Source organism: Patagioenas fasciata, chromosome 3, assembly GCF_037038585.1.
Source record: "Patagioenas fasciata isolate bPatFas1 chromosome 3, bPatFas1.hap1, whole genome shotgun sequence".
Classification (NCBI taxonomy): domain Eukaryota; kingdom Metazoa; phylum Chordata; class Aves; order Columbiformes; family Columbidae; genus Patagioenas; species Patagioenas fasciata.
The window spans coordinates 5,181,681-5,204,552 of record NC_092522.1 but is presented as its reverse complement, the minus strand read 5'-3'; the positions used below and the strand labels follow the sequence as shown (position 1 = coordinate 5,204,552).

Sequence of the window (22,872 nt, the reverse complement as noted above, 5' to 3'; positions counted from 1 at the left end):
CAAAGATTGTCTAATATCAGTGTATAGTTGTAAAGATAGTACAGAAAAGAATGCAAATTAACCTTTGATAAGTGGAGCTCAAGCTTTTTGTTCCTAATTGTTAGGATGCAGCTCTCAGCCTCCTGTAAACACAGTGTTTTCTGGCAATATAAATCACTGCTTTTCCCAGGAAGAATTTAAATATCATAAAAGAGATGGTGTATAACATCAGCAAAAAGGCAACAAGCAAAACTCTTAAGTGCCTTGGTTCTTCTTAATACCCAGTGTTGCTGTTAGCCTTTTGTGTCTTTTGGGATCTTTGAACTAAGAATTGTGGTTCCTTCCCTGTGCTTCTCTGATACATTTTGACCAACCTCTTTATCATGACCTCTCATTGCAAATAGTCATCAGGGACGTGTTGCGTGACTTGTCCAGTTGTCATTTAGGAGAAAGACTGCAGAAAAAGTTTTCCAGCAAAGTCTTTATCACCTCTTTTTTGCATTTTGTTGTGTGCACGTTGTATTGTATCCTTGTTTGCCTTAATATTTTCTTCTTTGCTGCATGAATCTTATTTTCAGCTTTTTACACTTCAATCTTTCTGAAACTAATTAAAAAAATTAAAAATTCCAAAGTTAGATGTTTTTCTGCCTGGAAAACCTATGAAGCTTGAATTTCCGCTGCCTTGATTTTCCAGCTGTTTTCTGGTATCCTGTTGCTTGGATGGACATGGCTCTTCCAATACTCCGCTTTCATACCAGCACGTATGCCAGACTTGAGTGCTTTAATAACCATATTATTGACTCTAGGACCTTGTGGACTGTCTTTCTCATTCTTCTCATGCAGTTTGATATTTTTGGCCTGTTAACTCTGATAGGTGATTAAATTTAATTATATGAAGTTGAACTTGATTATTTAACTTTAATTAAGCCACTCTGGGTCTCCATTATTCAAATCTCTTGAGAAAGAATTACAATATTCCCTTTCCAGTATAACCTACATTAGGAGTATCAGTTATTTTTTTTTTAAACTAAGAGAGGTATTAATGAGAGACCTTATGGGTTTTTCTTGAGGTGAATGTTGTTAAGACTTCATCTTAGTGTTTAATGTGGTGGAGGTATCCCCCATGTTAAACACCAGCAGTGTTTTGCCATAATAAAAGCTTGTAAATAGGATTTGTTTCCTATGTTTTTAAGAATAGCCTTTCCAGTTATGAATTTAGGAGTCTGCTTATATCTTGTTTGAATCATCTCACACCAAGTGTGTGAAACCTTTTTCTTGAGTGCAGTATAAATGGCAGATTAAGTAAGATGGGCTGTCTAAACCAATATTTTGAAATTCCAGTCCATCTTATTTTAACTAGGGGCTTCACAGCTGACTCTTAATACATATTGACTCGGGCGTATTTAATTAAGTATAATACGTAATGTCCTGGATTTATTTTGAAAGGATTGAACAGTTAAAATACTTAGATTTTTGTCTGCTTTTTATTTAATTTATGTACGTTCTTATGTGGCATATTGTAGACAGTTCTTATGAGATACCTCAGCTCCTTAGTACTATAGTTTAATTGCTTTAAGTGAATGATCCATCTTTATTGGGTGGAACGTGCAGCGATTAATCTACCTTGATGAGAGAAGTAACCCATGAATAAAGCTACAGGGCTTGGGCAGTTGGGGCCCTTTAGCTTGGGAGAGCTTTGATTTTGCTTCTTGAAGATTGTTCTGGGGTGGGGGGAGCAATTCTGATAAGTGTTGGCATATCTGATTTTAAAGGAAAACTGCAATGGTGAGTGCCTGCACTAACTAGATGTGCCCCAAGTGTTTCTGGTACTAGTTCTTGAGTTTATTCTGCTAAATGTTTCCCAGGCGTTTAATACTTGCATAAAATTCACTGCTTTTCAAACATTGCTACCGTAAATTCTCAGGCTAATGTATCCAAAGGAAACAAATACAAAGATAAGTAGAGCATTTTTTACCTGGAAAACTATTACAGAGATCCTCCCCTGATTTGATTCAGCCTGGTTGTAAATCTGTTGTAACTCTCTGATTTCCCTCCCATGTGAGATGGCGAAGGGCTGCGTCCCCTCCCAGGTGATCAGGCTGGATTTATGTTATTGTCGGGGTATCTGACAGCCGTGTGTTGTCTGACTTACACGTGCAGCACAGATACGTTGTTCCTCAAGTAGCACATCGCTTCTAAGAAAATGAGAAAGCAATGTAAAATGCATGACTGGTTGGTTTGCCAGTTGAATAAGAAATGGTTTCTAGAGGCCATGAATTATGCGCTAAGTCATTTTTAATATTAATTTTATTGGTGGATTTTAAAGTGGCTCTAGCAGTGACATTTTTAAAAGATTCAAAATAGTTAGAACCCACGGCAAAGAGCAGCTCCAAAAAGGCGATTACCTTCCCGAGAAAACTGATGGCAAATTAAGCTACTTCTTGCCTCAGAGAATAAAATCAGACCTTGGTCCTTTAAGCTTTCATACTTGCTTCGATTTGAGCACAGGAATAGTCTTTGTTAACCCTTGTGAGACCAAACAAGCAGGAATAAAGTTTGCATGTGGGTAGGATCAGGGCTTAAACCCCCCTCAGCATCAGACCTGATCTGTGCCTCTGAGCTTGTGATTTCCCGGAGAAACGCTCGCATGAGAAGAGGTAGAATCAAAGGTCTGAAATCAAACCCAGGCTCCTGGGGTAGTATAGACAAATCACTTCACCATGCAGTTGAACGGGGCTTGTCCCACTTGTTTTTTCCCTGTTCTGGCTTTTCCGTGTAGACAGCGAGTCCTCGGGGTAGGGGCTGCATCGTATGTGCGGCAGATGTGGCTCTCGCCCGGTAGCGGTACCTGCGGCCTTTATAATAAGTGGGATGAGTTTGCCTCTTTGACATCAATTAAGCCAAGTTCAGACAAAGCCCTTCAGAAGAGTTAAATCAGCATAATTCCTTGGCTGAGCTGGGGGCATTGGTGCTGAGACATCTGGTTTAGAAATGTATTCTTAAAAAAATCCACTGCGATGCAAGCACATAACCAAATACAAGGTATTCTGGGCCAGATTTTGCAGCTATTTGGGTTTCAGTGATCTGCAAAGCTTCGTGGCAACTCAAGATCTTTTCCCTGTCTGCGCAGGCAGTGTTTTTACCAAGTGTTCAGAGTTTTTCCGTCTTTGTGGAAATACTGTTGCTCATGGAATTTATTGTTGCTGTTCAGTGACTGACTCATCTGTGTGACTCTCCGAGGCAGGAGTCCAAGGTATAAGTGATGGGACCTCATCCTGCAGGGTGCAGAGGGCTCCTGGTTCCCAGCAGTGGGGGCCGGTGCTGGTGAACGTGTCTTGAACCTTGTGTTGGCCGATAGCGTAGGGCTTGTTGGGTTTGATCTTGCCAGGGATACCCCTCGTTTCTGCAGGCTTTGGCAGATGTGAAGTATGCTTCACCGTTCTGGGGTCTGAGCAGCAAACCTGGGAAGGATGGACACCTTGCTTGGCAGAGAAGGAAAAAACAAAACCAAAATTGAGCTGCACTGCTGGTGGGTGACTGACACAGGTCCCATCTGCAATTTGTGTGCACATCAGTGTGTTTTGGGGAGACACTGAGAGAAACTGGTATCAGGGTGTTTTGAGACGGTGATGAGGAAAATCCTCATGAAGATCCTTTGTTAAATCCCTGCTTTGAATAAGACCTTGAAGAGATCTCAACCTGCTTCTCCTGCCTCAGCTGAGAGGTGTAACTGCATAGCCTTTTGGCATAGGAGCTGTGTTGTCATTTTTCCTATCCAAAGCGGTTTCATGAGCAACATCTGCATTTCTAAGGCAGAGAGCAGCTGAACGTGCGTGGTGGATCCAGCCCAAGTGCATCAGTAACTTAGATCCTTTGAAACAGTATTTTTGACAAATACGCCATGTCCATTTTAAAATAAAGGCGTATTTCAGTTTTCATCTGACTAGCGGCTGATGTGTTTCTATTGGTCTCTCTTGACGTCTTTTCTGTAACTGGTGTTAACTGTTACTAGCAGAGTAAGTGCTTTCCCTTCCCAGCTGGCTTGAGCAATTGCCCTGGTAGGAGACATCTCAGCCTTCGGTACCGTGAGCCCTGGCACACGCAAGTCTTGGTGCCAGGGAATAAAACCTGGTCAGCTCAGCCCTGAGGTGGGTCTGTGCTCGGCCTTTCCCTCATGAACTCTCCAGGGCCTTTGTGAATTCTCCTCCTTCACCAGCTCTGCCCTTGCTCGCAGGGCACCCTCCTGCAAATGCTGGAGCAGCCCCTGATTGCTGGGTATCTGCCACCGTAGGTGGTGTTTCTGTATTGCAAGGGGAAAATATTTAGCAGCAAGTAAAACGTTCGCTGGTGGAAAGCTACAGTAGCTGCAATCCTCGGTTGTGTTTATGTTAGCAATTTCAATATCTTTGCCATAATAACAGTAATTTAAACAGGTACTGTTGACTGAAGGACAATTAGGGATTGTTGAATTTTACGTTTCTCTGGCATTCACCACAAGCTGTCACAGAGCCTCGTTCTGTGCGTATTTATAGTACGACGACTGAGCATCTTCTTGGAAGTCAGTGGCAGTAAATAGGCGCAAAACCAGAGGAGCGACGAGGTTGGCACCCGGCGCGGCTTCTGCATGCCGTCATGCTCTAAGTGGTCGCGCATCTCTTCTGCTCTTGCAGAGGTTCCTACACAGCTGCTCTCCCTGGCAGCCCGATTTATGCCCTGGGATTTATGGACCTGAACAAATGATTATAGAAGAGCTATGTGTTTTATTACACTTGGACCTATTTTCCCAAGCCAGAGGGCAAATCTGTTCTTTACCTGCGCTCTGGTTGTGCAGCTACTGTGCATCCTTGTTTATAGTCGGAAAGCTGCAGGTGGGGGGATTCAAGGGGCCAGAAGAGTTATTTATCCTCCTTTGGAAGTTGGGTGCAGGACCAGAGTAGGTGTTGCTGTGGTTTGTCACCAGCCGTGACCTTGCTGGGGGATGCAGCAGAATACGGGGAGGCAAATCCAGCAGAGCACAAGTGGAAGAAAGCTTTTAACAATGAAAATGGGAGGACTATTTTTTTTTTTCCAATTTCATTTATATTTACTGGATGTTTGGTCTCAAAGCTCAGCTCATTGCAGGAAACTGAACACTTACCTTATCTCCATTAGCTACTTTGGTAGTCCAGGAGCTGCATTAGCACCGCCAGAGTTAACGAAGTGTGCGAGTTAAAAGCTTTGTCTAGTCCTTCCACTTCCTCAAGCGTAACCGAGGCCTGAACCAGCCTGTTCCTCAGCAATAAGCTTGCACAGATGTCCAAGTGTGAGATCTGACCCACAGGAACTTTACTGGCGGTGCCGAATGAGCCAGAGGACACCTGACTGGGCCCTTGGACCGTGGCTTGAGGTTTCAGCACTCTGCGATCAAGAAATGCAGATTTCTGTGTTTGAACCAAGCCCATAGAGCCTGGAGCATCGCCAGCACCACAGAGTTGCTGTTTCCATGGAGGCAGCTGTGCAAGCAGATTTTTTTTTCCTTTCAAGAAAGGCAGAGCATGGGACAAAGCACATGTACTCCACATGGGTGGAGTTCTGTACCCAACCCTGGCAGAAATGCACTGGTACTGATAAGTCTGTGCAGGAAACGAGCTCTCTTTAACCATTCCTACACAAATGAATTTCGTAGAAATCAATTGCAAGTGTGGTTTTGCAGAGAACCAAGTATTATCCATGTGTGTCAGGTGGCTTCTGACGTTCCTGAGGCCATGGGTGGAGATGGGATGTTACTGATCTCAGAAAGTCTCGCTTCCAGGAAAGAGAGGGGTAAAGACCCGAGCCCAAAGGAGTTTTATGGATTTGTGAAGTCCTTCTCTTCGGGGAAGGGAGCTGCCAAGGCTGGATCTGTGTCTAATTAACTCAGTTCTTAGTGATCAGGGTGCTGGGAGAAACACAGAGGACAAACCCAGCAGAGGGGATCCACAGCAGCCACCACGTGATGACAAGCTCATCCTGCCACTGTCGCTTCACCTCGTGTAAAGCACGGCTGGTCACGTCCTCCTCCCTGCCCCGTATGAGCCGCTTGGGGATTTCCTCTTCCATACTGGATCAAGTAGAAGCTATTTGATAGATCCAGTTTCTTCTCGCCAGAGCTCTTTTCTCTCACTCAGTTTTCTATCGTCTCTGTCCCCTATGGCTCAGCCTCCCTCTCCTCTGCCAGCTACCTGTGTTGATACCTCTGTGCTGCTCCTGTCTTCCCGGAGAAACCCAGCATCATTTACTACACATTAGCACCCACCTCCCTGCCCTAATCGTTCTTGTATTTCCCTTTGCAGACTTCTCACTTCCCTACCTCCTTGATCTGTGCATCATTTCCTTATAGAGATTACCTGTCCCTTGCATCCCTGCTACAGGCACATGCACCAGAGCTTTTTTCTTAAATGCTGGGAGCATCCTTCAATGTGATTGATGTTGCATCAAATAAATGAGAACTGATGCTTTTGCTGCTTGGGAGGTGTCATGGTGCCATGGTGGTTCCCCACTTGCCCGATAAATGGCTGCACACTGAATATTTTCTGCAGTTTTTTCTAGCGTTTGGTGTTGGGGAAAAGCTTGATGCCTGTTGGCACTAGAGAAAACTGTACATCGAGGGCTGTGGTAAGGGGTAATACTGCTCTTCCCGTTTTCTGATACAGCAGAACACAGTCTTCACATAGAGAAAACCTTGCCACAAAGAGCACGGATGCAACATGGGGTGAAGAGGAAGGCGTCAGCGGGAAGCAGATGGGCAGCACAGTGTGCGCTTTGCCTGACATTTGCTGTAGGAAGCTCACAAATGAGTTAAGCTGGGACCAAAGAAAGAGGAAAAAACCCACACACAACCCATCAGTATTCAGAAAAGCAGAAGAAACATGAGTTAACCTAAATGACCATTGGTGACTCAAAAGCTTAAAGGCAATATATGCAAATGTAGCTGCTCTTAGCAGCACAAAGGCATACAGGGAAAAATGGGGCTGTGAAGGCAGAGATGGGCAGCTCCCTGCTTCTGGAGGAAAATGCACCCTAATGGAAATAATTTGAGGGTCTGCTCTCTTCTGCCCTGACCACAGAAACTCGTTCCAAATGAGACCTGTAAGTTAAAATATTAACTTCTCCCTAAAACAATTCAAGTACTGCTACCTTCCTCAGAGGAGAGTGTTCCACTAGGCTAATTCAGAGAATAATTCGGTCTGAATCATCTCCACGTGATTCATCTGTATGAATTGCAGACTGATTGCAATTTCTGCTTGTGTTTCTCCCAGCTGAAAGCAAGCCGACCTCCAGGTTTTTGCTTTGGTTCATCCATAGGAAAATTTTGCTTTGCTGACCTATCATCATTTATTTTTCCTCATTCCATTTTTTTTTTTTAAATAAACAGGAGAGATTAACTTGAGTGGAAGGCTTAATTGACCTCTTTCAAACAAATCCCTTTCCTAGAGAAGCTTGAATTAAACCCTCACTTTTAGTCCTGCAATTTAACTGACTGGTGGTATCTCTTCTGTAAAACAATGTGCACTGATTCATTAAGCCTTAATGTCTTAGACTTTTGAAAGTTGATTTTGTAGAGATACAGAATGTATAACACCTGTCCTCAAACCTGCCATGTTAATAATTTATTAATATTCTGTCCTGATTTTAGACATCCAGTAGCATCTTTTCCATTTGTTTTTGCTTTTACTCTGTGTCCTTGTAACCATAATTTGTATATATTTCCTACCTCGTCCTTGCAGTGCCTGAATTTGTCTCTGCATTGCCTTGTTGTGCATTTATTAATTTCAGCGCATAATGACATTAAGGAAAATCCTTTTCGTCTGCTACCGGGAGAAGCTGTTCTGAGGGCAGTTCTTTGGTCTTGTGGATTATTTTGCTATAAACATAGGGAATCAAAAAGGGAGAGGTTGGTAACTTTACTCTTGATAACTCGGGGTGACAGTGAGTGTAGGGACAGAGTAATAGTTGGCGGCAAAATCACATCTGAGGTGAACTTTTGAGAGAGTTTGGAAGGTTATTTTGCATAAGTAGGTGATGGAGGAGCAGTGCAAGGAAGGATGGGTGGGAGCTGATGGAGATGGTGCTTCAGGAACCAGCCCCGGATGGGCATGGATGCAGGAACACGGCAAAACCAAGAGCCCAGGGCAAAATGAGTGATGTGGAAGAACTGCAGGGAGTCCTGGCGCTGCTCGGAAACTGGAAATAGAGGAGGAAGCTACTACTGAGTTCCCTTCACGCGCTCTTCGGATTTCAGTGTGCTTTCAACCAGCAGAAACGAAACGTAATTCCTTCTCCCCTCGGTCTGTAATTTCCTTGCTCTGATTATTATCAAGTGTAGAAGCATTTGCCTCTGCACATGTGATGGATGCCAGTGGCACTGGAAAACTGTCATCAGGGGAGGAAAAAGAGAAAAAATATATATTTTCTCATGTTTCCTGGAGCAGAGTTCAGTGTAGCATTTTAGATGCTCGTGTTTGGATTATTGCGCTTCTGCTTTGCCTGTAACTTGTCTTTTCCTCTGAATTAGAAAACTACCTATTATAAGCTGATAAGCAAGTAGTGATTTTTGCGTGTTAAATGGTGTGATTGCTTCATCCCAGCAGGAGTGTGCTCTTTGAAGCTTGGACAGCTGAAAAATACATATATTTGTAATTAAATTAGACTTTATTTACAAACATTGGCTCGGAGATTCTCCAAGTTGGAAATTTTTATCTTTCCTTTTCTGATTTCAATAAACTTAGCTGGATTCAGAGTGGGTAATGTGCAGGTCAGCCTTTCTCCAGTTTGGTAAAACGCTGGCTCACAAAATATTGGTGAAGGGGCATGGTGTAGGTTGCTAAGACTTGGGTTTCTGTTAAGACATGGGAGATAGTGGCAGCAAAAGGGAGGGAGGGAGGGCAACATCATCTCCTCCAGCTTGTGTTACAAAGAAAAATAATAGGAAATAAACCGCTCAAATAAAGTCAATTGTGCTCCCTCTCCCCTGATTTTGACTGCACTGTCACCATTTAGGGTTGTTTTTCCCATCCTGCTGTCAACAGAGAGAAATAAAGAAAAAAATGGCTATTTCTAGGGTCAGAGTCCTCCCACTGAAGCCAACAACAATTAAATTGGGACTCAAATGATGCTCCAGAAAGCCCAAGACTGCAGATGCTCCAGAGCCCAAGCTCTGTAGCACAGCACAGATGAATAGCATCTGAAGATGACTCTCAGGAAGGTACAAAACACACAGCAATGAGTACCCAGCTCTGCTCTAATTGGGTGTGTGGGAGCAAGTTCTGCCCTAACAAGTCTCATAGTGACACTGATGATGAAGTTTGAAGCCTTTTGAATTTTTGAGTGTCCTTTGAGTTCTGAAATTCCTTGCCAATAAGTCAAACTCTGTAAAAAACAGTTATGCCACCATAGTAAATATACTTTTTTTTCCTCATTTTGCCCTAAATGCTGAGCTGTATATTTGGCATTTTAAAAAGTGACTCAATATACTGAATGAACTGATGTTTCTAAATGGCACCATGGGTAGTTAAAGGCTGGATGGCAGCTCAGCAGCAGATCCAGCTTTCCAGCCCGAGCCCCCGCTAGCGAGAGAGAAGCAGCTCACATGGACTTTGCACTGATTTATTCATATCACATCTCACACGTGGGCGAGCTGAGCCTTCAGCTTTTGGCATCCTGAGCATTGGTTACTTCCAAGGACATGCCACAAGTCAGAAACACGGGGGGACGAGGTGATGTTAGTTATTTCCATTTGAAACATCCAGCCTATATGTAATAAGGAGAAATAGTGGTTATAAGAACATGGTTCATTACCTTCAGAGTAGTAAAAGGGAGTTTTACTGGAAAAGGTATTATACAGCCCACTGTGCTTTGCATAGTCATTTTAAAAACCATTCAGGACTTCTTCCTGCCTTTATCCTGAAGAAGCTGGAGATAATTTAGAAGAACAGGGTTGTCAGTGTGGCTGAGCTGCAGGCTGGGTACCGCACACCATTACACGCACGGCCACACGGAGCAGCTGACGTGCGGAGACATATAGGGCCATATTGCAAAGATGGGGTTGTCATTCGCTTGCCATGTCGTCAATAATTTGAGCGTCATGGCTGTCTTAAAATCACCTTTCTAAAACCGTTACGTTGCCCTGTGAAGCATGCTGTAAGTCATCTCCAATGCCCACCCAGAGCACAGACGATTTTCAGATCAGCTGAAACAAAAAAATACCAGGGAATGTGTTGAGTCATATGTCCAAAAATTTGAGGAAAAACCTAAGTTGACAGTTGGAGGGTGTTAACTTAAATAGCTTTTGAGTTTTATGTTATTCTGTATTTAAGAACAAAAGGAAAATGGTGAACATGAAATGAAAGGTTTGACTGGACAACATATTTCATTTGACCAGGAAAAATAATTTTGTTCTGGCAAGAAAGTATTTCGCTTGGGATCTGAATTCCTTCTGCATGCTTAATTCTTATCTCAAACAGTGCACTTTGCAGTCCCTTTTTTTCACTAAGTGCTGACTCTGGCCCCCGCCACCCGGCATAGCCGTGTGCCTTCCCTTAATGCGTGTTTTTGCAGTTGCTTTCCCAGCTCGTCTTTTGATTTCCCAGTTGTATCAGCAGCTTTGTTGGAGTCATTCCTTGACAAAATAGAGAACAAATGAATGAATTAACAAACTTTCCTGTAGTAAGAGCAACCAGAGTCAGCATGCAGAGATGTCTTTTTATTATTATTATTTTCTGATCGATGGTGTATTTTTGCTGCTGAAACTTCAAGAAGGACCTGTAATCCCAGATACAAATATGCTAAATATGTGTTTTCCTGGGGTACAAAAAGAGGGCTCAGGGTCTGGTGGGCCACGGGCACCGTTTCCTTGGCAGGATGGGAGCTGTAAGCCATTAATTCCCTAGAGATTATGGCCAAGTTCTTGACCTCTGCATCTCTCTCCCTCTGCAATAAATAAGATTTCTGAGAAAATACCTGGAGAAGATTTTGCCTTCTCTCGCAGACTCCTTGTTCCAATGATGTTTTCTCAATGAAACAACCTCTGTCGGAGCTGCGTTTTGATGTAGTTGTCTAGAAGTTTCAAAGCTGAACCAGCTCATTCAGGGTCACACGGCAGCTTCTCTTGGTGTTTCCAGACCAAGTTTTCTGGGAATCATCTTAGCTGGTTACGTAGTCAACTGGTATCCTCCTTTCGTTGTCTTCTGAGAGGCTGGAAGTGTCCTTTTCAGATGAAACTCTTCATCCAGGAGAGGCAATATGTGCCCTTCCCGGAACCAACATACTGATGGGCCCGGCAAAATGCAGTGGTTCACGTGTGTGTGTCCTTCCTCCAAAGGAAGAAATCACAGCCACCTTCTGTTGCAGCATTGTCTCTCAGGGTGGTGATGGCGGCCACCTGAGATGCAGTAACCTCAGTAACCTCTCCAGTTGCTCGACACCTACCTGCAATCAAAAACCATTTCTATTTTAGTCATTTAAAAGCTGAAAACCAATTAAAAACTTAGGGTAGCATTCATCTTTCTGGATTTGCACTCATTGCCCAGAGATGAAAATGCGTGGGTGTTTTAATTCAGTTTACATTCTATTATGTGGGGGCTTTTTTTTTGGTTTTTGTTTTTTGCTTTTCTGTGACCGGTCTGCAAACTTCCACATCGGTTTCAGAGATACAGTGTGAAGGATCTCAATTTCTCCCTTCAACCTCTGTCTCCCAGTTAAACAGAGAACAGGTGAGACCCATCACTTCTATACTGATGACCAGAGATGGCAAAATACAAAGTCTGCATGGCAAGCTCCCTTAATCCCCAAAAAATCAGCATCAAGGAATTGCCTGGTTGTGGTTATTGATTGTTGTGGATGATCCAAAGGGGGCAGGACTGACCAGGCGTTGCTTTATAAACATTCAGTGTTCTCTATAAAGAGCTTATGGTAAACTTTCTGAAGGACATAATAAATAGTAAGCTCTAGCAAACCCTGCCAGGGATCAGTTCTCATTTTTTATACGGAAACAGAGTGTTGCCTGACAGCAACTCAGTAGATAATAGGATAAGAATTGACTTTCAAACCAGTTCTTCAGCACAATGTGGAGTGAGAAGAAGACAAGAAAATACATAAGGGATAAAAATTTAGAATAGGATCTGTACATTTGCAGTTTATTGCAGACTATGGAGATATATTTCTTTCAGTTGTGCATTAGAGTGATACAGAGCAGAACCTAACACAAAGGTAGGAAACCCACAGTGACAACAACAACAGGCATGATTTTCGTCTTTCAGGCGCTTGCTGTGGACATGTTAATCTATAGACATGTTTGTTTGCATTTTAAAGATATTTTGATATATCAAATAATCCGATTTTGTTCCATTTCTTGGTAAACACGGGTCAGAAGATGTGTTTTCATCCTAAAGAATATTCTTATTAGAGGCTTTCCATTAATAATGCATCAGGAAGCGTTTGTTTCTGTTGATCATTCATTGGAAAGCAATCTTTATTACAAACATTATGGTAATAGAGCAATTCCTGAGAGCCTGCACAACCTGTATATAGTTTTAGAAGTAAAATAAGAAATGCAATAAATATTATTGTAGAAAAATATCAGCGTGTTGAATGTGAACATACCAATGAGGATTTACAGCAGGAGGTTGGCTCCAGGACCCCCATCTCATTAACGTGTCTCGGTGGCACATGATGCTGTCACAGGTCTGTGTCCCCCTCCGGTCCCATTCGCGCTCATCACCACCTGCCCCGTGACACTCGCTGGGTGCTGTGAAATAACCCCCAGGCCCCTTCTTGAGGCAGTTTTGGAATGTTCATGGGTGCAGTCAGTGCAAGATAAATGGGTTTTGAGACCTAGAAACCATTTTGTGGTGGTGGTGTTTGGTTTTTTGGAAAGGAAAAGCTATTTTTCACAAATTATCAGGATACACCAGTAGTAAATACAGGGTGCTTGTGAGGAACAGTGTGGTCTCGTGATTAGTCTTTTCTGGAACTGTAAAAAAACTTAATGCAGTCTAACACGCTTTGGTCGGTGGAGTGTTTGTAGTTCCAGCTTTGCAACCACCACCAAGTGTTGGGGAGGAAACTTGGTTTTGGAGGATTAAAACATAAGCTTGACATTCAAAAACAAATAAGAAATGTGGATGCCTGAGCAGCCCCTTTGCTGGGCTGTGGGTTGGTGCCAATCCGTCTATTTTTGCCGAGGCTTTGCTAGTGGACCCCATTGAGGATGTGACCCAAAACGCAGAGACACTGTCACCTAGTGCTTGATCCGTCAGAGTTGTTTTCCAAGGGCTTAGCAACCACTTTTCTCTTGACAGATGTATCATTTTGCCTCCCTGCAGTTCTTACCCTACAGTCACTCCAACCTATAGAAACCTGCTTACTAATACTAATATTCTGAATTAAGTGATATTGTTTCACAACTCTGGTTTTGATATATTCTTGACAGTAGTGCCTTTTACTGATTATTTTTACCTGATTCAAAACATAGAGTAGCAGTTTCAGACATAGAAATAGAGTACCTACATCCATTATAATACAGAACTCCATATTTTAAAATATTAATGTCAACTCATAAAAAAATATTACAACTGCTTTGATGTTTCACAAGTAGTTTGAGATTTGGGGTGTCTCATTTAATGGGTGCCTTATTTAATACCCCCTCCCTCTGAGTGTCCAGCATTTCCTGCAAAGTTAATACCATTAATTATCTCAAACTGAGCACCCAAAGGACTATTTGCTTCTGCAAGTCTGGAATCTTTTCAATTGCCAGGGATAGAAATTATTTGAGTTACCTCCGGGGGTTGGTGTTCTTTATTTATTTTTTCTCTTTAATCTGCCCAGCACCGTTGCAGACTAATTCACTGCAGGAACCTCTGTCTGTACAGCGCTATATATATGTGCATGTGTATAAGATAATAGAGAGTGACTGACTACAATATATGCGTTTAAGCTACTCAGCTGAAAATTACTGAGCATTAAAATCCACTGGGAATCACAAGACTTCTAAATTAGGAAAGCACATGTCAGTCAGTGTGTGGAAATGAGTCCTTGTACAAGAGAAGCTTTCAATAAGAAGAATGAGTATTGTTCCCTGGAGTACATCAGTCCTGGTTTGGCCACTCTGTACCAGCTTTTACTATTTCTCTAGAAGCGTACATTGCCTTTTGTTATTATTTTTTCCTGTATTTTGTTCCATTGTGCATTTCTATTAGATATGTCTCGAGGGCCGGCTATCAAGAGACACCCCACTGTGCTGTGGCAAATGAAGGCATTTTCAAAATTAAACAAGGTATTGTGGCATTGAAAAGAAATGTGGACAGTCACAAGTCCTGGACAGCTTGTAATTGTTTAAATGTATTTTTATTATGTTGTGCAGTGACAGGGGAACTCTGAATATTGGCTGATTTGACCTAAGGTTGAAGTGAGCAGAATACCGTAGGGTAAATGAGGGGCTTTGAGAAGGATGGTGGTTTTGTGCTTATTGGGTGCGGTCTGGTCCATCACTATATATTTGTCCATGATTAAGATGTGTATTTTAATAGTGTTTAAATGACTTATGAATCTGTCCCATCTCAAAAAATGTCAGGCACCTTGAAAATCCATGGGAATAAGTTGAATCCTATTGACAATCAAGCCATTTTGTTCCTAAAACTCACGTGGACATACACTGAAAATTGTATTTCTATACTTTATTTGAATTAAAACAGGGTTAGACTGGAACAACTGTATGGTCACAGGTGATTGATTTTCCAACAGTGACACTGTTTACATGCAGAGAGCTCAGCAACATGATAGAGGGAGAGGACTCTTAAAATTTAGGCTTTATTGGCTGACTTAGTCCATTGAGGATTTGTAGATCCTTTTTGTTGCTATTGGAGAGTTGATGTTTAAAATAGTAATATTAATTCATTGGTAGTGTGCGTCAGAACATTTTCTAAGGGTTTCTTTTATTGTTGCCAAGTTGAAATGCTTGAATTATAATCAAGAGGAGCAGAGGATTAAGCAGGGATCGCGGGAAACAAGGTTTTTTAATTTGATGAACAGCCCAGGATTCTCCTGTATGGGGAGAATCCGCATGACAAAATAAACAATATCCTTTCATGAGATCTGAAATTACCTTATATCTAAAGTAGTACTGACATCTCCCTCTAGAGAAAATGAGTACATGAATGAATGAATACAAGACATGACCACAGGACCCACCTACCTGTGGTTTGTGGCAGCTGATTCCAGGATCATCTTCAACCTGTGCATCCAGGAGCGTCCCGCTGTGGTTTGGGAAGTATTTAGGAATAGCTTATCTGGGGAATTTCTCCTCCGTCCCAGAGTCACAGTGAGGCATCAAGCCTGACCTCAAACCAGTGCTATTTTTTAAGAGCCTTTCCATTAACTTTACTGGCTTCTCATTCGGTCAACTCTACTTTTCTTGTTTCATGTCCTGAACAATAGGGTAGTGCTCTCTGTGTTTGTGGTGAAAAATAGAAGTAAGTTCTTATAAAAAAAAAAAAAATGTATATCTGTAATCAAGGCACACTTTCTTCTTTTACAAAGGAAACTCATGCTCTGCTTGCAGCCAGCAGCAGAGGGTCCCCATGGAGAAGCTTAGAACCATCTTTAAAGCAAACAAAAAGAAAATACAAACCTATTGTTGTTGCTATTCCTTATTTAAAAAAAAAAAATCCTTATTTTTATAGCTATATAGATACACAGAGGTGTGCTGGTTTCCTTCCACTTGGCTCAGCAGCAGGGAGTTGCACCAGTGTGAGCTGAAGGGGAACAAACGTCGTTTTTACTTCTCGCTTAGAGTATTTCTTAGCAATTTATGCTGCCATCGGTCCGTACCAGACATTTGCTTTCTCCTCAAGATTGATTATCAGCCCAGCTCACATTTGTCTGGAGTACTGGCTATGCAAGCTGGCCTGACACGTTAATATAATTTGTACTTCTCAATTCATATTCTTTCATTTATGATCACATATCAGCAAAGGTTACAATTAATCAGAGCAGGGGAACAGAAGCTGAGGAAGCTAATGATGTATTACTGCGTTTTGTTTGCTCTGGAGGGGAATAATTGAGTTCTTGTGCTACAGAAAACTATTATTAGTAAGTAAAACAATATCAAAGGAAAGCGACCTGCACCCATTTCCCATTTTGCAATCTGTATTTCTTACAGTTTTCTTAAAAGTTGAAGCATTTTAGTAACACTCCTGGCTTTAAACAGGTTTTTTGGCTGTGTGGTGGCCTTGGGGGAAAATGTGCCTTTTATGTCGGGGCTGGAGCGGTCGCTGCCGCCCCCTGCTCTGGGCTTGCAGATGCTACCCAGTGTGCGTGAAGGCAATTTTGAGTTGCTAATAGCATGTCTGTCCCCGAGGCAAAAGGGCTCTGCTGCTGTTTGCTCAGCAGAGGAACCTCAGGGAATCCCTGCAGAAAAAATACAGGCTGCCGGAGTTAACGCAGTGTGCGCTTCCTAATTGAAAATGAACTAATCGCCGGTTGTTTAAAAAGCAAATGTGTTGCTGGGCTGAGGCAGATGATGAACACCGAGCCCCTCTGGAGGCAATCTTTACATCCCAGCCCTGTGCTCCAGCAGCAGAAAGGGGTGTGTAAGAAGTACCTGTGGGTTTCCCTGGGTGGCTGGGGGTTATCGGCTGGCGCTGCTGCCGGGCACAGATTATTTCCTTGGCTTAGTGGGACACGGCATCTGGCTGCTGAAATACTATAATGAAAAAAAATAGTGTTTGTATACCAATGGTAAGCGCAATTTAAAGTAAAAACACCCATCTCACTTCATTGTTCTAGTTACTAGTTTTATAAGGATTTTGTATGTTTTTATGCATGGCGGAATTTCACAGACCTTTGCTCAGTCTGTGGCATCATGTGGGATGGCAAGTGCTCTTGTCAGTGCTTAGTGGATGCACTTGGGACTCTTTTGGTAGTTTTCAAGATTACAAGACAAGATAAGTCTTTCAAACCTTCCTAGTTTTCATTCTAAAAGAAATAGCTACTGGGAGGGGAAGAAAAAAGTGGCTCCGACTTTTTCATTGGGAACAGGGTATGGCACTTTATAAGGTGGAGTTGAGCAGATTTATCTCTTACAGGGTGGGTTAACTGGATTACTCTTAATTAGGATATGATAAAAGATACAGAATATGATTAACTTTAGGATTGAAGGCATGCTTTTTCCTTTTATTCTAACTGCCTTGGGTTTTACATGCTGTAAGTGCAAAAATTTATTCTTTGAGGCTATTTACACAAATGCAGACTTTCAGCTTTTCAGTTCATCAGTTCCCTTGTGTGTTCCCTGATCTCACATACAGGGGAGGGATGACCCACCAAAACCCCAGCATGGGTCCAGGTGTATGAAACTGAACAAAACATAGCACGACGATGGTGCAGTAGCTGATGGAGTGGATTTGCTTTGCTGGTCTGTCTCATACCTTGCATGCGCAGTATCTTGGACACAGGGAATTTCTTCTGCATGTGGGGACCTGATCTGTTGTTGGAGGTCATGTGTGAAATTCAGACCTGTCTGGGAGTCCACAGCACCATGGTTATCAGTGAATTATTTCAGTGCATGCAAAGGAGTGAAGTGAAAAGGATCTAACAGGCAAGGTGTGCTGATTAGCATGTAATTCGATTTGTTATGCTCTACAGTAAACAGCATTAAGTGCAAGGTGCAGTGATTGCTCCTGATAGCACTTTTCAGCATTACCCGGGTTCCTGGAGCAGCTGGATGAAGCTTTGTGACTGTTGGGCGAGGATCACAGAGCTGGCAGTACTGCTTTCTTGGGCAGAAGCTTGAATAACACAAATACTGCCATTATGAAAGGTTTTGGGGGGGCTCTGTCTACAGAGCACAGCTCACACATTTCTCCTGATGTCCCTGCTCCTTTCCTGTTCCCCAGCAGCGCAGCAAGGGCCAGCACTGCCCTGGGTTACTTGGCCATTGTCAGCAGGAAAGCTGGTGTGATAGTCTGATTTCCCCCCACTACTATTGTGTTTTCTTCCAGTAAACATGACCGTATTTTTTCCATCATGGCTTTGGTAAAGAAAGTCCATCACACTTACTAAATGCTTTGGTTGTTGCAATTGAAGGACTACCTCTTTCAGACCTCCCATTTATAAACATGAAGTCAATGTACTATATCATTTCAGCATAAGGATGAGTGAAGTATCTCAACAGAAATACCCCATGGAAGCCACAGAGTGATGAGTCCTGTTTTTTCTTGCCTCAGAGCTAGCTCAAGCCCACTGCCGTCAATAGTATGATAGTTGTTGGTAGGACAGGCTCCCCTGGGCCCCTTGTGTTGAGTATCACCTTGTGCCATGTACATGATGTTGAAATCAGCCAGACTATTCATTGGCAAATGAAGAGGACGGACATCCTGGTTGTACTCATCCCCATAAAAACAGCAATAAATTTGGAACATGATACCTCTCATTTCCTCTCGTTCTGCGGGGGCGAGTGCAGGAGGAGCTGGACGGAGAGGTGGCATTTGCTGAGGGACCTGGCACGATGAGGAGCGTATTGAAGGCTGTCGGAAGGAATTAAGTTGGGGTGGGTGCTCTGGCATGGAGAGGGTTGGGTGAGGGTGCCAGGGGCAGCCCTGCAGCCACTTACCTCCCTTTGCCTCCTCAGAATGCAGCTGATGTCCCACTTGTCTGAGGGATGCTCTCCTAACTAATCCCATTAGGAAATGAGGGGTTCTTATCAACTGCCTGTGGATTGCTTTTTTGCATGACAGAGAGCAGATAGGTACCTGAATGAACTGTAAGTTCATACATTTTGTGCTCTTGATAGAAATTTCATAGCATTTATGTTGCACACACATTATCCTGGAAAGGTCCGTTGTGTCTCTTCAGACCACTTAGGTTTCTCCTGTTCCTAAAACAATTTGATAAGCCTTGCAGAGCTTTCTCATTTAATCACTTGTTCAGGATGTTTTTTTGCTTCCACATCTGATTAAATGTTTTATCTTTTTGTACCATATCAATAAAGCTATGGTAAAAATTAAACCGTCTCTTTTTTGAGGCATGAGGACCAAGCACATTAGTGGGGCCTGAATCAGGGCTCTAACAAACATGAAGTTCCACAGCCCCACAGGGGGATGTTCTCTGGCCACCAAGATGCATCACATGCATCCGTGTGGCTGAATCAGTCCCTTGCTGTGCGAGGTGTCAGTATCCCTGTCTTTCCTGCTATAGCTTCACGGTCAATTTAAGCTGATCTAAGCATGAGCTGCAGTCAAAAGGAGGGGGCAAGTCCCACTGCTCAGGCCTCAGACACCATCCCTCTGCAAAAATGTGACCTTGGCATCAGGTTTTAGACTAAAATATTCTCCTGAGAAAGGTCCCACTGGGGCACAGTTGACATTTGCTTCTAGCTGTAATGGTATTAAAACAAGAGAGTGCAATGCATCAAAGAGTGATTTAAAAACAAAAGAGTAATATCTTGTTGAATTTAACTGCTGTGTATTTTTTAAAAGGCAATACGCAGTATGCCAGCTGATGTGCTTTTATTCATCTGGTGTTGTTTGGGGCTCCGGAGGATTTCAGGCCTCCAACAGCAGTGTTAGGGTGTAAGTCCAATGGGAAACCTTGCGAGTACTGGCATTGATCAGATGAAGAAGTGCGTGTCTAGAGCTGATGGTTTAAAATGCGACTCCAATAGGTCTCATAGATTCACATCCCAGAGGGTGAATGAAATCAATCCAGTGCCATTGATCTGCAGCCAGCTGCGATTTGTAGAGCCTGCCAGATGGACTGTGAATACAAGCTACTACCTGAACTACCAACTTCTTCTGTTTGAGCCTTGAAAATAAGTAATCTTTGAGCAGAGACCAACCATGATGGCTTTGGGTTAGGCTAGAAGCATTTCTGCAAGTGCCACAAGGTACCCAACATGCCACCAGTGAGAAAAATACAAATATCACAATTCTGGAAGTGGAAAAAGGGCCAGATTTCAAGGTGATTGTAAGAGATTTTAGGAGAGGAGGGTGAGGAAGATATCAGGGTTAACAGAGTTGGAGAGAGACTGTCCAAAGGGCAGGACATTCAGAGGGAGTTCAGGGAGGGGGAGAAAGCCAGAGGGAGGTGTGGGAGATGAGACGTGAAGAAAGGCCAATGAGAGCAGGTCTGCTCTGTCTAAAGAAAATACACACAAGGGAGACATAATCACCTCCAAACACACAGGGGGACTTCTGAGGAGCCAGCAATCAATTTTCAAATAATGGACCTGATCTTTAAATGAAGTAGTAAAAGGGAATGAGGGTGGAATAAATACCTGATTTATCAGCCCATCTTGTTTTTTTGCAGCAGCAATGCAGCTGTATTTTCTTCCTTGATCTTCTCTCTACCTTCTGAATCACAGAGTCAGGGCAGCACATTTATAGCTGAATCTCTCCTGTGATACAAGGAGTTTTATAGAGCTGCTGGCCTCCTCATCCAGCTACTATTTTAGGCAGATGCTGCTCAAGGGTTTACTGAACCCTACTCAGTTTTGAGACAGCAGAAAGAAGGCAGAGGACTTTTCCAGGACAGGACAGTATTTCATAGAAGAGCAACTGGACCTCTGTCTGTTTCCAGGACTAGGAATTTCTCCTTTCCTTACACAGTAGGTTTTCTTTCCTGGGAATACAGGCATTTCCTTATTTCATAAGGTATTATGAACATATATAGAGACTGGCTTAATTTCTTGAATCTCGGATCCTGCAAGAGGAGGTCAAATAAACACTTTCCTTGCATAGATCTCAAAGGCAGTATGTGTGAAATAAGATTCACACAGGTATTTGACTGATAGCATCTACTAAAATTATCTGTGCAGTAGAGACAATGGCTGCAGGTTGCAACAAATCATAAAGATGTTGGTTTCTTTTTCTTTCCCTTCCCGTTTCCCTGTGACTTCTCCAGATTTTTCCACCATGTTCGGCAAGAAGAAGAAAAGGCTGGAAATTTCCGGGCCCTCGAACTTCGAGCACCGGGTTCACACTGGCTTTGACCACCGGGAGCAGAAGTTCACGGGGCTGCCTCAGCAGTGGCACAGCTTGCTGGCGGACACGGCCAACAGGCCCAAGCCTATGGTGGATCCCTCATGCATCACTCCCATCCAGCTGGCGCCTATGAAGGTATCGTGCAAAGTCACCTTTGAATTGCCTAATTCAATCATAATTTTCCTTTTCGCCTTTATATGCATGTAATCTGAATGAATAGTGGATGCCCTGGGAGGTAGGTGTGGCTGGGGAGTGTAGAAGTACAGAGAGAGCTACAAATCCAAATATTTAATACTAGGGCTGCAAGGAAAAATTGTTCTATGTGTAAAACTTGTATGGATGTCCCAAAAGAGTGTGAGTCACGAGTCTTGCAGGGGCCGTGCCTTTGTGCTCCCGGGCTGCAGAAGAAAAAGCTACAAGTCCTGGTGGAGGCCCAAAAACGATGCTTCTCTGCAGCATAGAGCTCCTTGATAATTAATTTAAGAACAGTGCTTTAGGCAAAATCAGTTTGGAGCAAGGGAGGGAGGGAAAACTACACCAAAGGAAAAAAATTAAATTGCTTGTTCAGCTGGGCGAGGAGCTCAGGGAGGGATCTCATTGCCACCCGCTGCTGCCTGGAGGGGGTAACATGGGTGATGGAGCTGAGCTCCTTGCTGGGTGGTAAAATGAGGGGAAACAGCTCCAGGTTGTGGCTTGGGAAGTTCAGGATGGACAAGTGGGGAAAAAACTTGCCTGGGAGGGTAGAGCAGCCCTGACAGGGCACCAGTGTGGCTCGGGGATTCCTGTCCTTAGAGGTTCGGGATTCCAGTAGACACATTTGTTCTGATTTAGCAGCATTTCTGGGATTGCACATCCTAACATTCCAGTAAATCACATCTTCTGGTGGTAGACTATACCTCACTGGCCGTGTACATCTCACCGTCATGCAGCTGCAAAATACATTTAGGATTTCATCTTCATGTGGATTTTTCTGAAGCGAGGGAAAATCAGATAATCCCAAGAGCACAGACTCTGTATTTATATTTGGTAAGTGCTCTTTGCTAAATTTACATTTATTGTCTGCTCCTGAAGAACACTTACCACTTGCTGATCAGCACTACTGAGTATTGCTACAGGACAAAGGGGATAAAACCAGTGTCTTGAATTTTTTTGCTGTAATAAAATATCTTACTGTATAATAGAGGCCTAGAATAATGAGGCAAAAAGTAGACAAACCTTTTCCTGCTGGGGGAGGAGAGCAACTTTGTTCCACGGCCCTTCTTAACATTAAAATATCCCTGGATGTTTTCACATGAATGCATAAAGTTGTTTTAAAATGAAACAAAATCAGTTTACTGTCTTGCAGCAGTACCATCTCTTTTCTGCAGTTCTGGGGCCATAAATCCATAAGCTTAAAAAGTTTTTAAATGTATTAACTTTGTCAGCATCATATGGGCAACACAACTTCGGGTCTGAGGCTGTGAATGCACATATACACATATGCATGTATATACACATGCAGAGTCCCATTGAAACAATTCACATTGCAGGATGTGAAGGATCAAGCCTTAAATGAGTAATCGCTGCATTTTAAAGTGGAGAAAATCCCTACCAGTTCTTTCCAAGAAATTTGTCAGTTCTTGCCTTTTTTTTGTCTGTGTATCAGCGGTCTGAATATGTCTGTACACCAAGGGTCTATAAATGTGTATATACCAGGGACGCACTTTGGAATAATAGTGCTAAGAAAAGCAGGTTAGTTTTAATAGCAACTTAGAGGCATTGACTCTAATCTGAGAATTTGCTTTTAAGGCTATTGCAAGATATCATTTTACTGTATTTTATTAAGAATTAACATGCCTTGTTTTGCTATAACTTAACTTACAGAAAGGAACTGATTGTGGCCACTTTAAGAATATTTTATGTT

At 42.8% G+C, this 22,872-nt stretch overlaps 1 protein-coding gene across 1 annotated transcript in view; it reads left to right on the top strand.

Moving 5' to 3' along the window:
* Positions 1-22,872, top strand: part of PAK5 (p21 (RAC1) activated kinase 5) — an 81,803-nt gene that overhangs the window by 25,404 nt on the left and 33,527 nt on the right. The window contains exon 2 of the mRNA XM_065835243.2: positions 20,890-21,104. Coding sequence (XP_065691315.1) covers positions 20,901-21,104 — 204 coding nt within the window. The 5' untranslated portion in view covers positions 20,890-20,900. The remainder of the gene's footprint in view (positions 1-20,889; positions 21,105-22,872) is intronic.